Below are 18,706 nucleotides of genomic sequence, written 5' to 3'. Positions count from 1 at the left end.
CTCATGTGAAATGTTATCTTCAACAACATTGTTTTTATATAATCAAATTTAAATGAAAACGTTTCCAATAGGCAGACATACAAAATACTTGTGTTACACACTACAGCTTTGGAAAAACTGGACTTCCTACTCACCCCAGGCAAAGTTGTTTGTTTGTTTTTGTTTTTGGGGAGGGTCTGCCAAATAAATAAAATCATTTTTACCTCATTATCTTCAATCACCATTGGACATGGCAAGTGAGTAAACTGATTGCATTACTTCACAAGTATTTATGAAAAATTTGAAAAGCAGTAATAGTCTTACAGTACAAACACTTGCATATGACAGAACAGAGCTCAGAAAAACAAAAAAATGCTACAATTCATTTCTGTATATGTAGAGCTTTACATACAATGAAAATCAAAACTGCCATCCAGCAGTACCCCACTGCTCTACACTGACATTTGTTTAAACCTGGAGGGAGGTTATGATGGAATTGCCCACAATTATCACATTACATTCATTTCCCACCCTAACAGGCAGCATCTTCCACGTTTCACTTAAGCTTTAAAATTGTAGTAAGCTCTATTAAAAGACTTTTAAGACATCCAAGACATTCATTACACATACACAGTAGTAACAGTAATCATATGCAATTATCACTTGACTTGAAGACTGCTGGTTCATATTTCTAATATTTTTAATACTTTTTATGACAAACCTTGATTAAAAAAAAAAAAAAAACAAAAAAAAACCCTAAAAACAAAACAAAAAAAAACCTCCATCAAATCATGCAGAAGATAAAATAAATTAAATAAAACAAGGTGTTCAGCTTCTGAACTGTGCAAGTTCTGGAACTCAAAGAGGGACTTCTAAAGGAACTTCTCAAACTTCATCCCCCCCTAAAAAAAACCAAACCAAAACAAACAAACAAACTCAAAGAACCCTACCAAGAAAAACTTGGATCAACACAAAGGTCAATTTATTTTTTCGTTTAAAGTTAAAAAAAAAAAAAAATCAAAAAGAGATAGTAGCGATAGAAATTGAGAATTGCACCTAAACCCAGAAATTCTCACGACTGAAGAAGTTATCCCTTTGCAACAGTCACTAAACCCACATCCATGAGAAGTCTGTGCACCTTAGCAGGAACACAATGCCAGGGCAGTGCAGCACCAGGTGTATTGTGCCACATGCAGGGCTCCTGGGCCTCTGCATTTCATCACCTTTGTGTCTGCTACTGGTTCAGGAAACTCCAAATGTCCACGTTCTCTCAGATGTGACACACGCAGATAAAACCACTCTGCAAGCACTCAGGGCCCTTTTGCTAAGCACTTCTAAATACATCAGGATGGAGTTAAGATTCAAGTGAGAAACTTACAGGCTTTTTGGTTTCTATCATTAGGAGGGATGGAGGTTTCTCATTAGATGGCTGACTTGGCTGATTTTTTTGATCTGAGAATCGTGACGAAGGTTTATAGATTTTACCCCGTTTTTCATCTGTTTCATGCTCCTCTGAAATGAAAGATAAGTTGAAAGCAAATCTTATTAACTCATGCTGCACAACACTGTTCATTAGAAAGAATGCTGACTTGTAGTCCTGGTCATTCAATGCAATATATTACCCCATTTTTAAAAAGCTGACAATATGAATTTTATATAATTTAACATCTTTTAATATGAAGGAAAAGAACATGGATTAGGTAGTCTAAACCAAGGCATTTTTTCTTCGTATAGTTAAAGCACAAATCACACCACTGCCTACCTCAATCAAGGCATAAAGTAGATTTTAGCATCAAGTTTTTTTTGCTCCTAATGTAACATACTAATTTTAAAATGCAATTCAAAGCCAATCTTCATCTTTACTCAAAGCCAAATGACCCACCACCTCCAAAAAAAGATTAGTTATACCTTTAGATGCATTAACGATTCCTCCTCTTACAAATGTTTTCACTTTATTACCATCACCTCCTTCAAAGGCAGCAAGGAATTCTTCATAAATTTCTGCAGCAGCCTTCTCATCCTCCTACATAGCAAATGTTCATCTATTTACTATCATCACAGAACAACTTTCACTAGACAGTTACTCTTAAATTAGCTATGTGACATTCATTTTTATTTTCTAGAGTTCAAGCTACAAACAGCATCAAAGGAGCTTTAATTTTGGATAATTCAAATTTCTGAGAAATGTGGGCAGAACACAGCACATAACACACAAATCCACTGAGGCTGTGTGTTCCTTTCCAGGAGTTTACATGGCAATTTAACATTCAAAAGATGCCAAACAGAAAAGCTCAAATCAAAGGCTTATGGGCCTGGAGCTTTGCTGGCCTCAGCATGAGAGAACGGTGCCCATTCCATCTCAGCCTTTACCATCAACCCACGTGGCTGAAGGAGATCCACAAGAGGATCACCCTTCCCTATTTCAGGAAGCCAGAGAACTTGATTTCTCACAGAGAAGGAAAGAGTAAGCCTCTCAGTATCATAAAGCCATGGATGCCAAAAATACATTATACATGTAAAATACAATTCACTTTCACTCTTAGAGAGCTACAATTACCAAAATTAAGATATCTGGTTGCATTTTAACAGCAAATTTATTTGAGCTCTGCGTACAAAGTAAAATTTTCATTGTACACCATTACCTTCTTTTTTAATTCTTCTTGCTCCTTCTTACTCAGTGTCCGTTTGGCAGCACTCATTTTGCCAATACTGAATGCTTTAAGTTTACTTTCCATTAGAGGCTGCAAAGGGAGTGAGAAAATAGACATCAAACTGTTTACAAAACAATGCAAATAATGCTACTTTTGGCCTTGGCCTACACCAGTAACTCAAACAAAACAAAGAAAAGCCTTTCTGTACTGATCTGTGAAGTTTTCATTATCTAATACAACCAAAAAAACCAAAAAGTGTGGCTTTTGTAAAACAAATTATCCTTGGTTTAATGAGGAAGCTTTTAATACACCACTCAAACACAGCTGAAATCTGAAGGACACTTGCTGTAAGAGCCTGGACATTTATCACTGCGCAGTGCTGCAGTTTGTAAACCTCCAGAAATACATGCTTTGCATTACAGTTCTTCCCCCTTCCCTCACAAAAGCTTCTCTGACTCTTTTGGCAAGAATGATGTTTGTGCAAGGTTGGACAGGTAATGGAACAACCATATGGATGCTAAATTTCCATTGTACTTCAAGGTAAAAATTAACAGCTTTGCTGGAACAACAAAATGCATTCTAGAGGTTTTCAGCTATACAAAAACCTCACACAAAAACTTCACATTCAGCTCCTAGACTGTTTCTAATTTCTTTCCAAAACCCTGATGAAGGAAGTACTCCACATAACAGTAATTTCTGGAATTCTTAAGACTCTATTCTGGTAGTTGATAGGCAGCAAAGCATCAAGAGAAGAAAGACAACTGGATGGAGAGCATGTTCCAAAGACATGGGCAGTGGGAAGTTAAAAGAGAGAAAAGATACCTCTCTGGAAACTCCTGCCTTAACACAGTAATTCATGAAGAACCAGCACAACAACAAAGCCCCAGAAGCTACTAGTCTTGTTTCCAAAATATTTGTGCTGCTCTTACACAGAGCACACAGTGATGCTTAAAACTATGATTTTTGCAATGACAGTTCTTAAAAAAAAATCAACTCAACGCAACATCAAGTCAAATAAGGTGAACAACTTAAATGTCATATCATGAAAAATATTCTGATACCAACTGGAAAGGGTTTCCTCTAGGACTAATTTTCTTTGCAAAGAGTTTTATTTCTAGTATCAGCTTCCTATTAATTTTTTTTTTCATAAAAAAGCACCATTGAAAACAAACTGTTTGAAATATCTTCAATTTATAATCCTTGCTTAGCATCACTCCCAGATCTGTGCAAAGCATAGGACCAAGCAGTTCATACTTCTTTGAAACTGTTCCCTCTTCATCACTGAAAGTAAAGCTATCAGTGACAAATTTATGCAATGTTCTCTGTGAAGTTATCTGGTTTATGACACCATGTTTGTCAACGTGAGCTACTGTGACAGGCTTATCAGGAGCTTTTAATTCATCTCTGTGTTTTTAAATTTAATAAAATCCCATCTCCCAGATGTCTGAAAAGCAGCTTCTATTTCAATATGTCAAACAATATACAACCTTGGCATGAGCACACAGCAATGGCACAGCACTGCAGGCAGAGCAAATACCACACTCCTACCCAAGGCTTATCCTGTCATCAGAAAATAATCTCTCACAGTAATGTCACAGGATACCTGCAGGTCAGCCACATGAATATTTGTTCCAGTGTCATAAAGGAAGCAGCTGCAAGATAAAGAGTTCTGGCACTAAGAGCTGCTCAGTTTAGAAAGGGTCTCAGGAAAAAAAAAAACACCTGCCAACTGGCAGGAACAATATAAAGTTAAGATTGAACTAATTTATGCCTGCTAGTTAGATTCCAATGGGCAATTATAACATTGTCATTAACCATATGCAGCTTCACAGAATTCCTAACAACAGAACTACACAAAACTTGAAGATCTTCCTCCTTCCAAAAATGCAAGATACTGTGAAAAGGGTAAAGCAAATGACAGAAGCAAAGAGAAACTTACAGCTGAGTAATCAAATCTCTGTATGAAAGCAAACTTCTGTTTAACCAGAATACTGCACTGACTGTGAAGTGGCACAAAGCACTAAAGTTCCAGTCCATCAGTACAAAATACTCAGAAGAGATTTAAGAGTAATTGCCCAAACTGTAGCAAGTAAAAGAAATCAATAAAACAAGCTACTTCTCTATGAAAAGTTTCTGCTACCACAACTCAACTAATGCTCTTACAAGCAATTTAACAGCTGATAATTGACTTCTGCATGTACAAAATCAAATTGAAATCTTGAAGAAAATCCAAACCACAGAATGAATTGTCTGGTATTAACTCCCAGTTTGGCTCTTGCTGCCTGTTTTCATTTTAGCTCAGAAACAGGTAAGTCTTCATGCAACATACCAACCACACAACCAGGCAAAGGTCTCGTCACTGAGGGGATAAGGGGCAGGGGGACAGCAGGACCAGGTTATTCTTCTTACCTTTTCCTTTATCATATTCTATTAGAAAGAAAAATAAAAATAAAGGATGGAATTAGGGCCACACTGTCTCAGCCTCGAGAAGCCAACTGCATGTGAAAAAGCACTTGAATATCCCATGATTCCCAGCACTGATCACCTTGCATCCTCAAGCACTCCCCAGTGTCAGAGACAAACCCATACAGAGTCCTTGCTGCTTTTTTCTGTTCCAGTACCCATTATGGATGCAGTGCCATGCAGCACAGCTTCCTACATTGCTGCTTGTTTTGAAAGTTTCAAGGAGTATTTTTAAACATTAAATCATTGGTTCATTTGCAAACACCTACAGCTTACATACCCAATGCACCAGACTCTGCCTGTAGCAAGCAGGTTTCTTTAAAAACAGGCCTAGTTTGGGTTTGGTTGGAATTTTTTTGTTTTTTTGTTTAAGTGTTTTGGACTTACATGTGAATCAGCAGATCCAGTGGTATGTACTGCATCTGGCCCTCTGACCTGAGGAGAGAATGAGGAGGAGGTGAGGAACACAACAAGAAACAGACACACAACCTCTGGGGGGGGGTTTCCCAGTTCTTGGAATACGAATTTTCATTTCAATTTCAACATCCAAATACCAAAGAACAAAGATACCTATAATGCATTTCAATGATCTATCTGACCTAGGTCACCTCAGGAGCAATGTCAATATAAGGCAAATAAGGGACAGACCTAAAGATGGACCATTAAAAAAATCTGAATTTCCACAGCTGGATTTTATAAATACATCAGTAACGGGAAAAAAAGTAGGTTAGTTACATTGCATCTTCAAGGGTTGTCATTAAAGGCTGTCAAAGATTATATTAAGTGCTTGATTACATTTGGCTTCCTATAAAATAATTTCCAAAACTGTTTTTACTATATTGTGCATAGATGGAACCTGGCCACCTCAAAAACCACAACTTGTGACCAGGTACTAACTGGTTACTTTAAACTCCAGCTGAACTTTAACACCTAAACCAGCATATACACAAAATCAGACTTTAAATGAGCTTAAGTGATGGAGAACACACTTTTAAATTATGTAATGCCCAAATTCCAGAAAATTAAAGTATTATTGCCTGATGCACAATTCATACCTTAACTGAAATTTAAGTCTAAGTAACACATTTCCATTAGCTGAAATCTGTTCATTAGTTACAGAACATTAGCATTTCTCCTCATTACCAGGAGTTTATAGTTTATACCAGAAATAGTAATATATGATGCTCATTTCCAGTCTTTCAAAACCAACAAGCACCAAATACTACTCTAGAAGATCATTTACTAGGCCTTGTTTTTATTGTGCATGCTGCTTTTTCATCAGCTAAGACAAAGACATTTCTCTTTTAACAAGTGTATTCCTATGTTATACAGTAAAATCAATTTAGAAAGAAATGGTCTTCAACAGAAACCAGAATTAAGTGCACAAAGGCAGAGTGCAACACACAGATACAGCTCTAGAAAGGGAGAAGCAAAAGGCTTCCAGGAATATGTTTGGAGGTTTTGTTAAGAAAGATAAATGGGGCAGGAAAAAAAATGGGGGGAAAAAATCATGTCTTACTCTCAAGGACCTCCCAAATCCCCTTCCTTGCAGCACTGTACATGACTCACAAGCACAACTCTGCACAGAAGCCAATAACAAGCTGAGTTCACATGCAGCAGTAGCAGTCCATTAGAATACACATGGAAGCAAATATCTCAAGCATTTTTTACTAATGCCACTGCCTGCAAACTTCTCCTCCTGTGTACTTGGTGCTGGATTTTTTTGTGATCTCCAACTGCCCGTGGCACTCAGATCAGTAATCTGTTATGCACAGGTCTCCAGAGTGCACAAATGTAGCCTAAAGAAAGCTGTCCTCCCCTCAAAACTTTAGGAAAGCGTAGCCCAACATCACACAGATAAAAGATGTACACTGTACAAAAGAACTGCAGAGCATGGGAGCAGCATTCTCCTGCTGCCAGCTGCCACCCTGCGGCAAGCAGCACCCAGCTGCAATTCAGCCTTCCAACAAACAGTGAGAGCTGCAGCCCAAAACATCAGTGCCAAAGGTGGAGCGTACAGGGCTGTCTGCCCTGCTGTGCTGCTCCAGGAAAGGAGCTTGTCTGGCAGCAGCACAAGGGAACAGCCCCTTCCTGAGTCCCCACATCTGTTTCACTGATGGAAGTTTTGATAGTGACAGCTCCCAACAGGGGGGTGCTGAAGCTGCTCACAGGGGGGACACAAACAAAGCATTACAGAGTAACAGTGGCAATGCTCAGTACAGACACAGATTATCCTGAGGAAGAACATAAAAAGAAGCAAGACACTATATCTGCTTCTCCAGCAGCAAGCAGATGATACTGCTCCGAAAGGCTGCAGTGTGTGGTGGCACACACAGATTCTGTGGGAGTCCAGTGGCACTTCCCAACCCACCCACAGAGACCATGGCACTGCAGAGCCACTCAACATAAGCTGAGCAGCACAATTTCTATTCAGGTGCACTCAGAAAACTTCTAAAAGCAATTTTAGCTTTCAGACCAACTGTACCCCACAATAACTAGCAGCTTTGGAGAGCCATGTCATCTTCCTCCTTCAACAATTCTTATTTTTAAGGTCTTCTTTTTCCTATGTATAAATTTAGTTCTACCTTGTATAAATTTAGTTCTACCTTTGATACTGCTCCTGACCAACCAAGCAACTGTTCTGACAAAGCACAAGATGAAAAGGCTCTTGACAAAACTACACATTGCTATCTGCCAGTTTCCAAACAGCAGTTATTTTAAAAAATCATAGATTCTCCCAGCACTGCACTTTGCATCCATCTGCACTGCCTTGACAAAAGGGGCCATTTTGTTTCCTTAGGAGTCAGACCAGCTGCTCTGACTCAGCGGAATCGGTGTCTAACACAGGGAAACATTTCAGAAGATGTTGCCCACCTGTGTTGAAATCTAGAGCAGGATTGTTTTTTCTGTTCTCATCATGTCAAGAAGCCCAACTGAATTTAACTGCTGAGAGACACACAAAGCTCTGCCCTACACATGAGATGCGAGTGAGGACAGCTCCCTCCAGTTCAAAATGCCAACAGAAAAAATGCAGTGAATCCAACTTCCAGTCACTGCCAGCACAATTGACAAATAACTTTTTACCCCCAATTCATTGCATCTCTGCATGAGAACTATCTTCCTTTTTTTTGTCCTCACCCAGACTTTTTTAAGATGGATCACTTTTTCCATCACTTTCACACTGCGCATTTGTCAAAGCATGTGCCAGCACAGCTGAAGTGTCATTTCAGCAGCCTGCATTAAAATACAGCCCTGTCAAAGCCCAGTCCTGGAGCTCAGGTCACCCAAAGCTGAATCCAGCCAACCTCACTCAACCTCCAAAAGAAAAAACAAAAACTTCAAAGGACCAGACAAATGAGATTTATGACAAACTTCCATGAAAATGACAAAGCAGAGACATCTCTGAGATCCTGATTTTCTTCTAGCTTCATGGAAGCTTCCAAGGAAAACAGAGAAGAGAATAGCTCTTCCAACGTCCTTCTTCCTGCCCACAAATCCAGCTCTTCATGGTTTCTCCAGACTTAAAGATCTCTCAGTAGACCTGGCATGATTGTGTTATTTCACAAGTATTTAAAATACACTGTATACAATAAATATTTTTTTTAATTAATACTGATGCCAGTTAGTGAAACAAAGAGCAATAAAAACAGAAAGGCTGCCAATAGAACCCAGGAGACAATCTGTGGTCCTATAAATGCTGAATGGTATTTTTACAACTGTAACTGCTACAATTTAAAACATAAATGAAAGCCCTGTCCTTGAAAGAACCAATAGCTTCAGGGTGAAATGTTTACAGGAAGCTCTGCTGAAAGCCACTCCTGCCCCGTTTAACACCTTCCACTGATCCTGCCCCCACAGTGGTCACACTGAACTCCAGACTGCTCCTGGTCTAGCTCATCACCCACCACAGGGAGATGGGGAGCTTCAGCCAAAGCATCTCCCAACTCAGAGCAGCAGCCTGCTGCCCAAATCATGCCAAAGCAACCAGAGAAGCTTGCTAGGGAAGGAGTAGTGAAGAACCAAAGCTTGCTAGGGAAGGAGTAGTGAAGGCTGAGACTCCTCGTGCCAGCACCGACAGCAAGGAAAAACAAATGGAACACATCATAAATTAAGATGTCAAAATTCAGCTAAAGGAGGTTCCCAGGTTGCCTTATATTTTTTATTCTCCCTTTCTTTCTAGAAAATAAGTGCTTGAAAACACCTGCCAATTATTTGACAGCTAATGTATTTAGTGTTTGCAGTTACTGCAATAATGCAGGCTAGAATTAGTTCCTACCTGAGCAGTCATAACCTGCAAACACAATAGAAAAGGGACAGTGGCTTTCTCCAGAAGTATTTGTACAGAATTGTATTCCACTAGAACCTTCAACTCAGGTAACGGATCCAGCTTTTGGGGTGAAAAAGGGAAAAGTACAGCCTGGTCCAAGTGGAGTATTTCAGTATTTCTTCTGCATATGGCACCCAATTTGGACAGCAGTCTATGTAAGAGCAGTGGCCTTGCCAGACAGTAACTATTCTCAGAAGATACAATAACAAAATCAAAGAGTCACTGAGCAGCTAAAATGTCCTTACATAAATAACTGAACATCTGCATCTGTCATTTCAGAATCATGCCCTACACTGATGTGCTGTGCAGTCTTTGCAATGTCTATTTTCTATTCTTTATTATCCTTCTTTCCTACTTGGATTTCTGGAAATCTCAAGCACCAATCTTGCTATTCTAATCTCAAAGTGCCAAAGGAATAGTTAATGCTTTTGCAACACATTTCACATGGGAGACTCTCAAAGTAATTTAGCAGCTGCCAGTATCACACAAAGCAGCTGCCACCACAGCAGTGCAGGCACTGGGGGCTCCCTGAACCTGCACCACCTCCAGCAACGCTTTCCAGTGAATCAAACAAACAATGCCTGGCTGAAAAAATGGGATTTTACACTATATATATATATATATAAACTGGGTCAAATTTGGTACTTGGACAACAAGACTGAAGAACAAATTCCAACCATTCTGAAGGGGAGAATTTATTTTATTTCAGGCACTAGGTCATAGCTCCTCACAGAGCACAGAAAATAAAAGGTCACTGTGTCTTTCCAGCAGCTATCTAGAAGCCAGCAAAGGCACTGAATTGGAACTGCCACTGAAACATATTCTATGAGTCTGTGAGGTACATAAATTACTGCATTTGCAAAACAAATGTAAATGCAAAAGAAGCCTGCAACTTCACTTTTAATTATGTAAGTAAATGAATCCTAAAGTTATTAAAAAAATCAAAATGTCTGATAAATAATTACTTCGTAAAATCTAGCAAAATGGTTATTTGCTCAACTGTTAAACCATAAACATTCTCATATACGCTCAACTAAAAATCCACATTTTAATCCCTGTGTGAATAAACTAATTAAAACAAATATTAATAATTTCAATACCACTTCTTTCTGCAGACATCTGAAAAGTATCTCAATGTATATCACCAGCACTTATGGAATAATAAAACAAAGATACCAAAGGGGACACACACTGTTCAGCCCCCTAAGATCTCCCAAGATTTTGTTTTTGAGAAATAAATCCCAAGAGATAAGGATGTCTTATTTTATTTCACTTTTCAACAGAAACATTCCCATGGATCCAAGTAGGTACTACCCCTATTTTCTGTGGCACATACAATAATACTGACAAGAAGGAACAAGCCAGATCTAGAATGTGAAGTGGAACATGGCAAGGATGTCTGGAGAAATGGGATGTCTGAGAAATGAGGAGTGAGGGGAGCGCACAGAGTGGCAGTGCAGGTACAGCCTGTCCTCAGCAGGCCCTGGCAGATGAACAGTCTGACCTTACATTCCCTAGGTGGCTTCCATGGGATGGAAGAGTTAACTGCCTGAACACACCTCTGCAGGACTGACATCTAGGACAGAAAACAATCCCTATAAATTAATTATTAGTGTATATTGAAAGAAAGAGTATCATCAGTACAGAAATAGCAAATGACACAAATAGCCTACAATGTAACTGCAAAAAGAAAGGAATCACATCTGGGTTGGTGTTCTGTACCACGCTATCAGCTGCACTCATCAATAATTAAATATTCTATTTCTAATTATACTTGAAATCCCAAAATGTCCTATTCCCTGAAAGGCACTGCCCACAAATTAAGATCTATTTTACTACTGAAGTTTTCTGTCCAGCTCTTATTTGCCATTCCAAGCCAAAAGCAAGATAAAAAAACATTTCTTGGCAATATTTGGAACAGATCATAAAAGGGAAGCAAAAATAAAACGCTCCTACTCTAATAACAACTGAGTAAACATGCAAAGACTTTAAGTAACTACACTTCACTACCAACTACATTAATTACTACAGTTTCTTGGCAGCAAAATAAAATTTTAAAAAACTAAATAATCCTGGTCTTGCTTAATAAAAAGACGGGCAAAAATTATTCATTTATAGCACTGGTAATTCCTGAACCATAACACGGCTTTCCGTTTAAATGGCTTGCACACACACACACCAAAACCTGGAAGATTTATATATTTCTGACCTAAAACCTGAAACGAAAGTGAATGAAAGGGAGCAATCCTCGAACCATCAGCGGCCAGTGCACCCCCCAAAGTATCTCACCCTCCGCCCTCGGGCAGGAGCGATGCCGGGAGCGCAGGCAGCTCCGTGCTGTGCCCGCTGCTCCAGAGCACAGCTCTGGGCCAGGTTTTGCAGAGCTGCTGCGCTACCTGCGCTCCTGGGCTGGAAACCCAGCCAGCAGCACCTACAGGAAGTACAGAGGGCTCCGTGAAAAGCGCGGGGAACGCCGCAGCAATTCTATGAAACTTATAATTTCACCGCGCTTCAAAAGAACCCACTCCATCTCAATTCGTGGTTTTCCTTCCCACCCGCGAGCTGGAAACTCACCCTGCGCGGGCTTCGGCCCACGTGGAGGGAGGGAGGGAGGGAGGGAGGGCAATGGAATGGAAGCCGTCGGTGGGCACGGCGGGGCTCGGGCATTGCGGGCCGGCACAGCGCCGCCGCCGAGCCCCGCGCCCTCCTCGGCCGGGCCACGGGGACGCCACGGGGACAGACACGTGCCCGGGCCGCTACCGAGGAGCGGGCGTGCCCCGCAAGAGGCCCGGGACCCCGAGCCCCCATCCCGCCCCCCACCCCGTCCCGGGGCCCGCGGTCACCCCGGGCTCAGAGCAGGCCGCGCCGCCCGCGCCTCGCCGCCCCGCCGCTACCGGGCCCCGCCGCGGCGGCAGCGGGCCGCGTTCCCCGAGCGCATCGGAGCGGGCCGCGGGCCATGCCTCCCGAGGCGACGGGAGCGGGCGCGGGCCCGGGGCGGAGCGGCCTCACCTTCCCGGCGGGTTTCTGCGAGCCGCCGGGCGCCTTGTCCGCCATCTTGCCTCTCCCTTCGCCCAGCCCTGGCGGCGGCCGAGCGAGCGCCGATCCCACCGAGCCCGCGAGCGGAGGGCGCGAAGCCGATGGCCGAGCCGCCGATGGCTCCCCCCGCCCCCCCGCGCGGCAGGGCCGCCCCGTTGCTGGCAGCGCTCGGCCCGCACGGCAGCGACGGGAAACGGAGCGGACAGCGCTGGGAACAACCCGAAATGCTGCACCTCAGTGAGAAAAGCCCTTCAGTACTGAAAAGGCTAACACAGCACATCCTTTCTTACTGGGTTTGATATCACACTACAACTGCAAGTGTATTGAAGGCTGTTTAACTGGGGATTATAACCAGCCGTCACATCTATCACGAGTCTTGAATCCCCGTGCTTTCATGGATTTTCAGAGTGGAATATGCAGGGGCTGAGATAATACTTAAGGAAAAGACAGGAAGATACAGAGAAGTTAATGAAAGCTTTAATCCACCACCTGCCGACACGCACTGCCCTGTGAGCGGCGGGAGGGAGCAGGGCCTGTGCTAACAACCGCTGGGGCAGCGGAGAATGAAAGTTCCAGAAGGAAGGGGGGGAAAAAAAAGCAAAAGGAAAGGTTGAAGACGGCAGAGGCAACTGCAGAGGGCTGGAAGTTTATAGAGGAGGGCAAAACTCTCAGGAAACCTCACCGGCTGCAGATGTGCGTCCAAGTGTGCAGGGACATGGTCTGCTGAGAGCCGCTGCTCTGCCCGCAGCCGTGTCAGGGTGACGGCTCAGCTGCGAGCACGTCCATGGCAATGTCACCGCGTGTCACCAGCGCTGAGCAGGCTGGGCAGGGCGGACAGGGCACAGCGGCGCGGCAGCGAGGCTCACGGCGGGCCGGAGAACGGCAGGGAAGTCTCTGTCCCTGAAGGGCGGAGGACGCGGGTCAATGTGCAGGAAGAGCAGGGCGGGCAGCAGGAAGAGCTCCCTGGGTTTGGTACCCCGCAGGCGCCGCCAGGGGGCAGGCACGGCCCGTGCCGAGCGCCCGCCCGAGGCGGCCCGTGCCACGTAAGGTGACTCCACCCGAAGTTACACAAAAAATGGCGAAATAAAAAATAACGCTCCCCATCGTTCCTTAGGTACGAGCTGCTTTACTCCGCAGTTCAGTCTGCAGCTGCAGCTGAGGCAGGGAGAAAGGTTACACGGCACCACGCGTTTCTCGGGCTGCTGGCGCCGCCCTCCGCCACACAAGGTGCCGGCGGGGCGGCCGAGGCCCCACAGAGGGAGGATTTGTACCGAATACACCGGAGCGACTGCAGCGACGAGCGCGTACTGGTCCCATCTCCAGCCTGCAGGAGCCTGCACGGCTCTCTTGGATAAATTTGAGGAGGAATCACTGAGGCTTGGCAGGAAGGAGAGGGATATCAAACCCACGCATTGACAGGCACAACTCCACCAGTCTTTTTTAGGATATTTTGAGCCCCAAACGTTCCCATAGAGGAGTCCTTCCACATGAAGGGATGCCGTTGGTCAAGGAGCATTGTGGATGGATTAGGCAGGATTTACTGCTTCAGAATCCAAGCCAAGCCCTTCTCTTCCCCCATCTTTCCCCCTGTTTACTTGAGAACCATTTCACTGCCTTGCAGAGATACAGGATTAGTATAATCTGTGACCTGCTTTTGGGGTGTTTTTTACCATATTAGTGCAAACAGGTGCAGCAATGAGTTGAAAGCAAACTAGCTAGGGAACTTGGAGAAGGCTACAGGAGAAGACACGAGATGATGCTCAACTCTGCTGGCACCATGTTAATAAACCTGGCATGAAAGATGACTGACACTTCTGGATGAGAAACAGACATCTAGCTGGAAAGAGGAATGTGCCTTTGGATGATAAGAGGTTTCGGGGCCAATAATGTTTAGAAAATTTGTGCTCCATTTGGCCTCAATCCCTTTATTTTATCCACCTCATTAATCCATTTTAATTATCCACCTCATTGTTCAAGTCCTCTTACTGCTTAGCCTCTACGCTCTTTTGCAATTAATAAACTGCAACAAATTAAGAGCATCACAATCCAGAGCATGCTGAGAAAAACAGGAAAGAAATAGCTAAGAGTTTCAAAGGTCATCTCTAAAGATAATCTTTCAGAATGAACTGTACTCCTCAATCTGTGCTATTTATAACACATTGCAATAGTACAGTAGCACTTGTATACAGTTAGTGAATGAGAACACATGTCACGCTTTTGGGCTTCATGGGAAAGCGAGGGCAGGAAGGAAAGGAAAGGAAACAGTGAGATGCAGAAATCCATGGAGAATTAATGCTGGAAAGGGTAGCTAATAATAATAATAATATTTAAAAGCAAATTGTAGGCATTTTTCATTATAATGCAGTAGGTCTGGTTGCCTGCAGACCTGGGAATTGTTTATTAACTGTAGTCACAATGACAAGTATCATTAGGCAATATATTTGGGAAAATCACGAATTATCATAAATAATTAACACTAAGCTACATTAAGTAAACCACATGCTGCACTGTGTTACACTTGTCTTTCTGGCTGCTTTTTTCCCAACTTTCAGAAGAAAGCTCTCCATTGCTCTCGCTCCAGACCAGGGCACAGAACTGCTGCAATTCTTTAGCAAACGTGGGTGTGAGGGAAAGGGAGAGGAAGGATTTCGGGTGCTGTGGAAGTTCCCTAGCCTGTGGCAAAGGAAGCACGTTCGAGGACATGAGGCAGGCAGATAGTGAGTAGGACAGGAGTGCAGCTGCTGGGTGTACAGGTTTGTAACTCTGTAGTTTCACACTTTGCTGTGTAGTTTCGCAGAGTGGCTCACGGATCCCTAAAGCAACCGCCTGTGTGTGTGTTCCCCAGTGCTTAGGCAGCCGTCTTGCAGCTTCTTCCCTCATTCCGCCCTGCGCCTCCTCCGCCAGCGAGGGTTCTCAGCAGAGGCGGCGGCAGCTCCGCCGTGCCCCGCGGGTTGCTAGGGAGCGCTGCGAGCAGAGGCGGGCAGCCCTCAGCCTGGCCTCAATTGAGATGCCTTAGCAGGGACCACCGGAATAACGAAAAACAGCTAGAGGGGCTGTCTGGGAGAGGGCACTTCGCCTCTCAGCAAGTCTGGTCTTGCTGCCACTGCTCTGTCTGCTCTCTGTCCCCCGGCAGGAGCCATCTCTGTGTTACTCCATCTCTCAGTGCTAGTGCTTTACCTTCCCTAAGCTGTGACTGCTGCTCTACTCCTGCCATTCAGCAGCTGCTCTCCCTTCCAGGACCTCGCTGCTCTCTCCTGGGACGCGTGTTATCAGGGAACCCGGGCTCTTCCTCCCCCTGGGATGCCTCAAGCAAAGAGGGGCATTACGCAAAGCAGTCACAGGGGCAGCATCTGACCTGCGCCGTCTGGCTGAGAAGGGTCGGTCATTTGCGGTGTAGTTTGCAGGCATTAGTGCAAGTATCAAATGAAGGCTTAATTTCAAAAGTTCTCCTGCAGCTTCTTGTCAGAGAGAATTAGCCTACGTGGCTAGAATCCAGATGTGCACATCTATCAGCTGTTTTGAAAGCACGGAAGTTCAAGATTAGTGCAATGCCAGTCATTCCTTCGCCATACTGAGAGTCCCTCCTGTCAGGTTACTAACAGTGAGTAGCAATTTGTGCTCTGCAAAACACTCCCACTCTGCACATACAAACAAAACAATTTCTTAGTTATGCACTTTGTAAGTGAGGGTTCAGTTCTGCAACCCTTGCAAAGGACAAGCTGTACTTTGCTCTTACCACAAGCCCCTGGAATCTGGGCCAGTGGTGGATTTTGACCATGGAAAACATGAAATATGCACCCATCCGATACGTTATTCTTCATCACAGTGAAACTAATTTCACAGCAATACTTACGCTCAGATTTGCTGCTGTCAAGAAAAAGGCAAGTTTTACCTCAAATCTTTCAAAACTCTATGAAGACAACAACTAAACTTCCAGAGAAATTTTCTTTAAATGTGAAGTATTTTAGCCAGTTTGCTGTGCTTGGTGTTTTTTTCAGATGGGTTTCATTGCTGGTTTTTAAAGCATAAAGGATACAAACCTGTAGATATTCAAGGTAAAGAGGGCAGAAAATTACAAGCTCCTGATCACCGAGACATTAAAATGAACATTGCTGTGCAACTATGATGTTGGTTACTACTATTCCCATTCACAACATCTACCTTTTCTCTCCTCCAGCTGAAGCTTTAAAATATAGGTATCACTCCCATTTTTTTTATCTATCAAGGTATTAGCTTTATAGAGTATAATTGACCCTAGTTAGTTAGTCAAGAAGGAGAAAGTGATGCAAGGTTTCCTGTTTATCCAGTCTTACAAAGACAGCGGAGCAGAATCTTTAAAGGCAAGTTAATCACTTAAGTATTAGATCAAAGCACAGTGTCTACTCAATTATTACAAAGTATTGCAATCACTGCAGTGAAAAGTTACCCATCAAACCATTATTTGCAAGAGATTGATACACATTCAAGAAAGAATAAAAAAAACCAACACAGAACAAAAGGACTATTTTTGTATGTCTGTGTATCTCTTCAGATGTTCTCCCAGAGAAACTGCAACCATGAGGTACAGCAAACAAAGTTAGATGAGGCCAAAGCTTCCCTTTCTTTAATAGCTACTCTTTTTAAATAGAGCCAAATTCTACCCTCTCTCTGGTTTAGTGGGGTTGCATGAAAGATGTCACAACAGAGTCAGAGTTACTAAAAAGGTTTCAGTGCAGAAAAAAACTCCAGAGGAAACAAAGAGGGTAAGTGTTTCTACCCAGATAAAACTCGTTACTGAGAAAGAAATCATCAAAATCTGTCCTAGAAGTGAAGATATAAAAAGAAAAAAGGTATTCTACAGGTGGAATTGTATGGTGGAGGATTAAGTCAAGCAAGTTCTACTAAGACTGATATTTGCCAGCATGAGTTGAATTGGGTGAGGCTAAAGGTTTATCTTCAAAAGCATCTTGAATCTTCCATCACTGCATATTCACATTAGGACTTTCTCTCTTTTTAAGTTTTTTTAAATCTAGTTTATTTATTCAAAAAAGCTGTGTATAGTAGGAGGGCTAAGTACAACCTCTTCCCTAGTGTGCTGACTATGTTTGAGTGCAAAACATGCATTTAGCTTTTATTTCTTCATTTCCTAATCAAAAGGCATAATTTCACTGGGTAGGGTTGAAGTAATTTAGAATATTTTTTAGGGCTTCTGATATTTCAGACAAAATAACGCCTCAGAAATGACTTCAACATTGAATAAAACAAAAGTATAATGTAGAAACAAACTCACATTTGGTATTTTAGCACATCTTTTCCTTTGAGTCTTCATCCAGCTCTGATTAACATTAGCTTCCATTACTTACCTCATTAGGCAGCACCTTCATCGGTGCTTTAAAAGTCTTCTAAAAGGTTATTTGGAGATAAAGCCTGCAGAAAATTCTACACATGGTAGGATTAACCATGGTATATGCTGACCATGCCCTTCTAAATATAAACTCTGGTTAGAGAAATGGAGAGGCTCTTCATGCACTACATTACGTGGACTCCTCTCTGTGACCTCCAGATGTCCTGATTCTCCCTGGCTCACCACATAATAGTCATGTAATACTAACCTTGATGGACTACATATGAATAAGAGGCTATTTTGAGGTTGTAAGTGCTTCAAATTGTAAGGTTCCCTGCACACTATCCCACAGCTGGCTTGGGAGGAGAATACTCAAGTCAATGTAATATGTATGCAGCAGTCTTTATGAAAGCCCAGGCTGTCCTCAGAGATCATTCTCCCTGTGAGGAGTCTGCCTTGGAAATAAGCAAAAGACTTAGATCATTAGCAATGAGTTCCATGTAAGTGGCTGCTAAAGCATTAGTGTGTACTCCACCAACAGCCAGACAGTCCAGTGTGCACCAGGACTGTCAGTGTTGAATCACAAGCAAAGCCCACCTGCTCCTCCCAGCGTGGGCTGCCCCAGTGGGCCATAAACCCAGTGGGTGTCTCCCAGGCAGCCAGGCCACAGCCCAGAGCTCCCTGAGGCCTGAAAGCCTCCCACATCCCTGAACGTGGGGAGGCTGCAGCAAACTCAGAACGTGTCAAACGAGCCCTGCTACTGCTGCAAGGCCAGCAGTTCCCAATCAGCAGTGGATGCTGTCGTTCTCTAGACACCATCTGTTGCAACAGCTGCTGGTGGCTTTCCAACAGCCTCTTTAGTGCAGGTTTGAAACCGATTGCTCTCAGTCAACCACCCCTTCTTATCTAACCTTCATGAGAGAGACT

At 43.1% G+C, this 18,706-nt stretch overlaps 1 protein-coding gene across 3 annotated transcripts in view; it reads right to left on the bottom strand.

The window, feature by feature from the left end:
* U2SURP (U2 snRNP associated SURP domain containing) overlaps window positions 1-12,493 on the bottom strand; it is a 42,098-nt gene extending 29,605 nt beyond the window's left edge. For 2 of the 3 annotated variants that reach the window (XM_058812129.1, XM_058812130.1), the window contains exons 1-5: window positions 12,430-12,493; window positions 5,481-5,528; window positions 2,622-2,720; window positions 1,888-2,002; window positions 1,358-1,491 (exon numbers count right to left, since the gene is read on the bottom strand). In XM_058812129.1, the coding sequence (XP_058668112.1) occupies window positions 1,358-1,491; window positions 1,888-2,002; window positions 2,622-2,720; window positions 5,481-5,528; window positions 12,430-12,474 (441 nt within the window). In that variant the 5' untranslated portion in view covers window positions 12,475-12,493. Of the gene's footprint in view, window positions 1-134; window positions 177-1,357; window positions 1,492-1,887; window positions 2,003-2,621; window positions 2,721-5,480; window positions 5,529-12,429 lie in introns of all 3 variants that reach the window. The other variant, XM_058812128.1, reaches the window with a different exon arrangement.
* Window positions 12,494-18,706: the final 6,213 nt, after the last annotated feature.

This window comes from Ammospiza caudacuta, chromosome 11, assembly GCF_027887145.1.
Source record: "Ammospiza caudacuta isolate bAmmCau1 chromosome 11, bAmmCau1.pri, whole genome shotgun sequence".
Taxonomy (NCBI): domain Eukaryota; kingdom Metazoa; phylum Chordata; class Aves; order Passeriformes; family Passerellidae; genus Ammospiza; species Ammospiza caudacuta.
The sequence above is the reverse complement of the archived record's forward strand: the minus strand, read 5'-3'. Positions and strand labels throughout refer to the sequence as shown.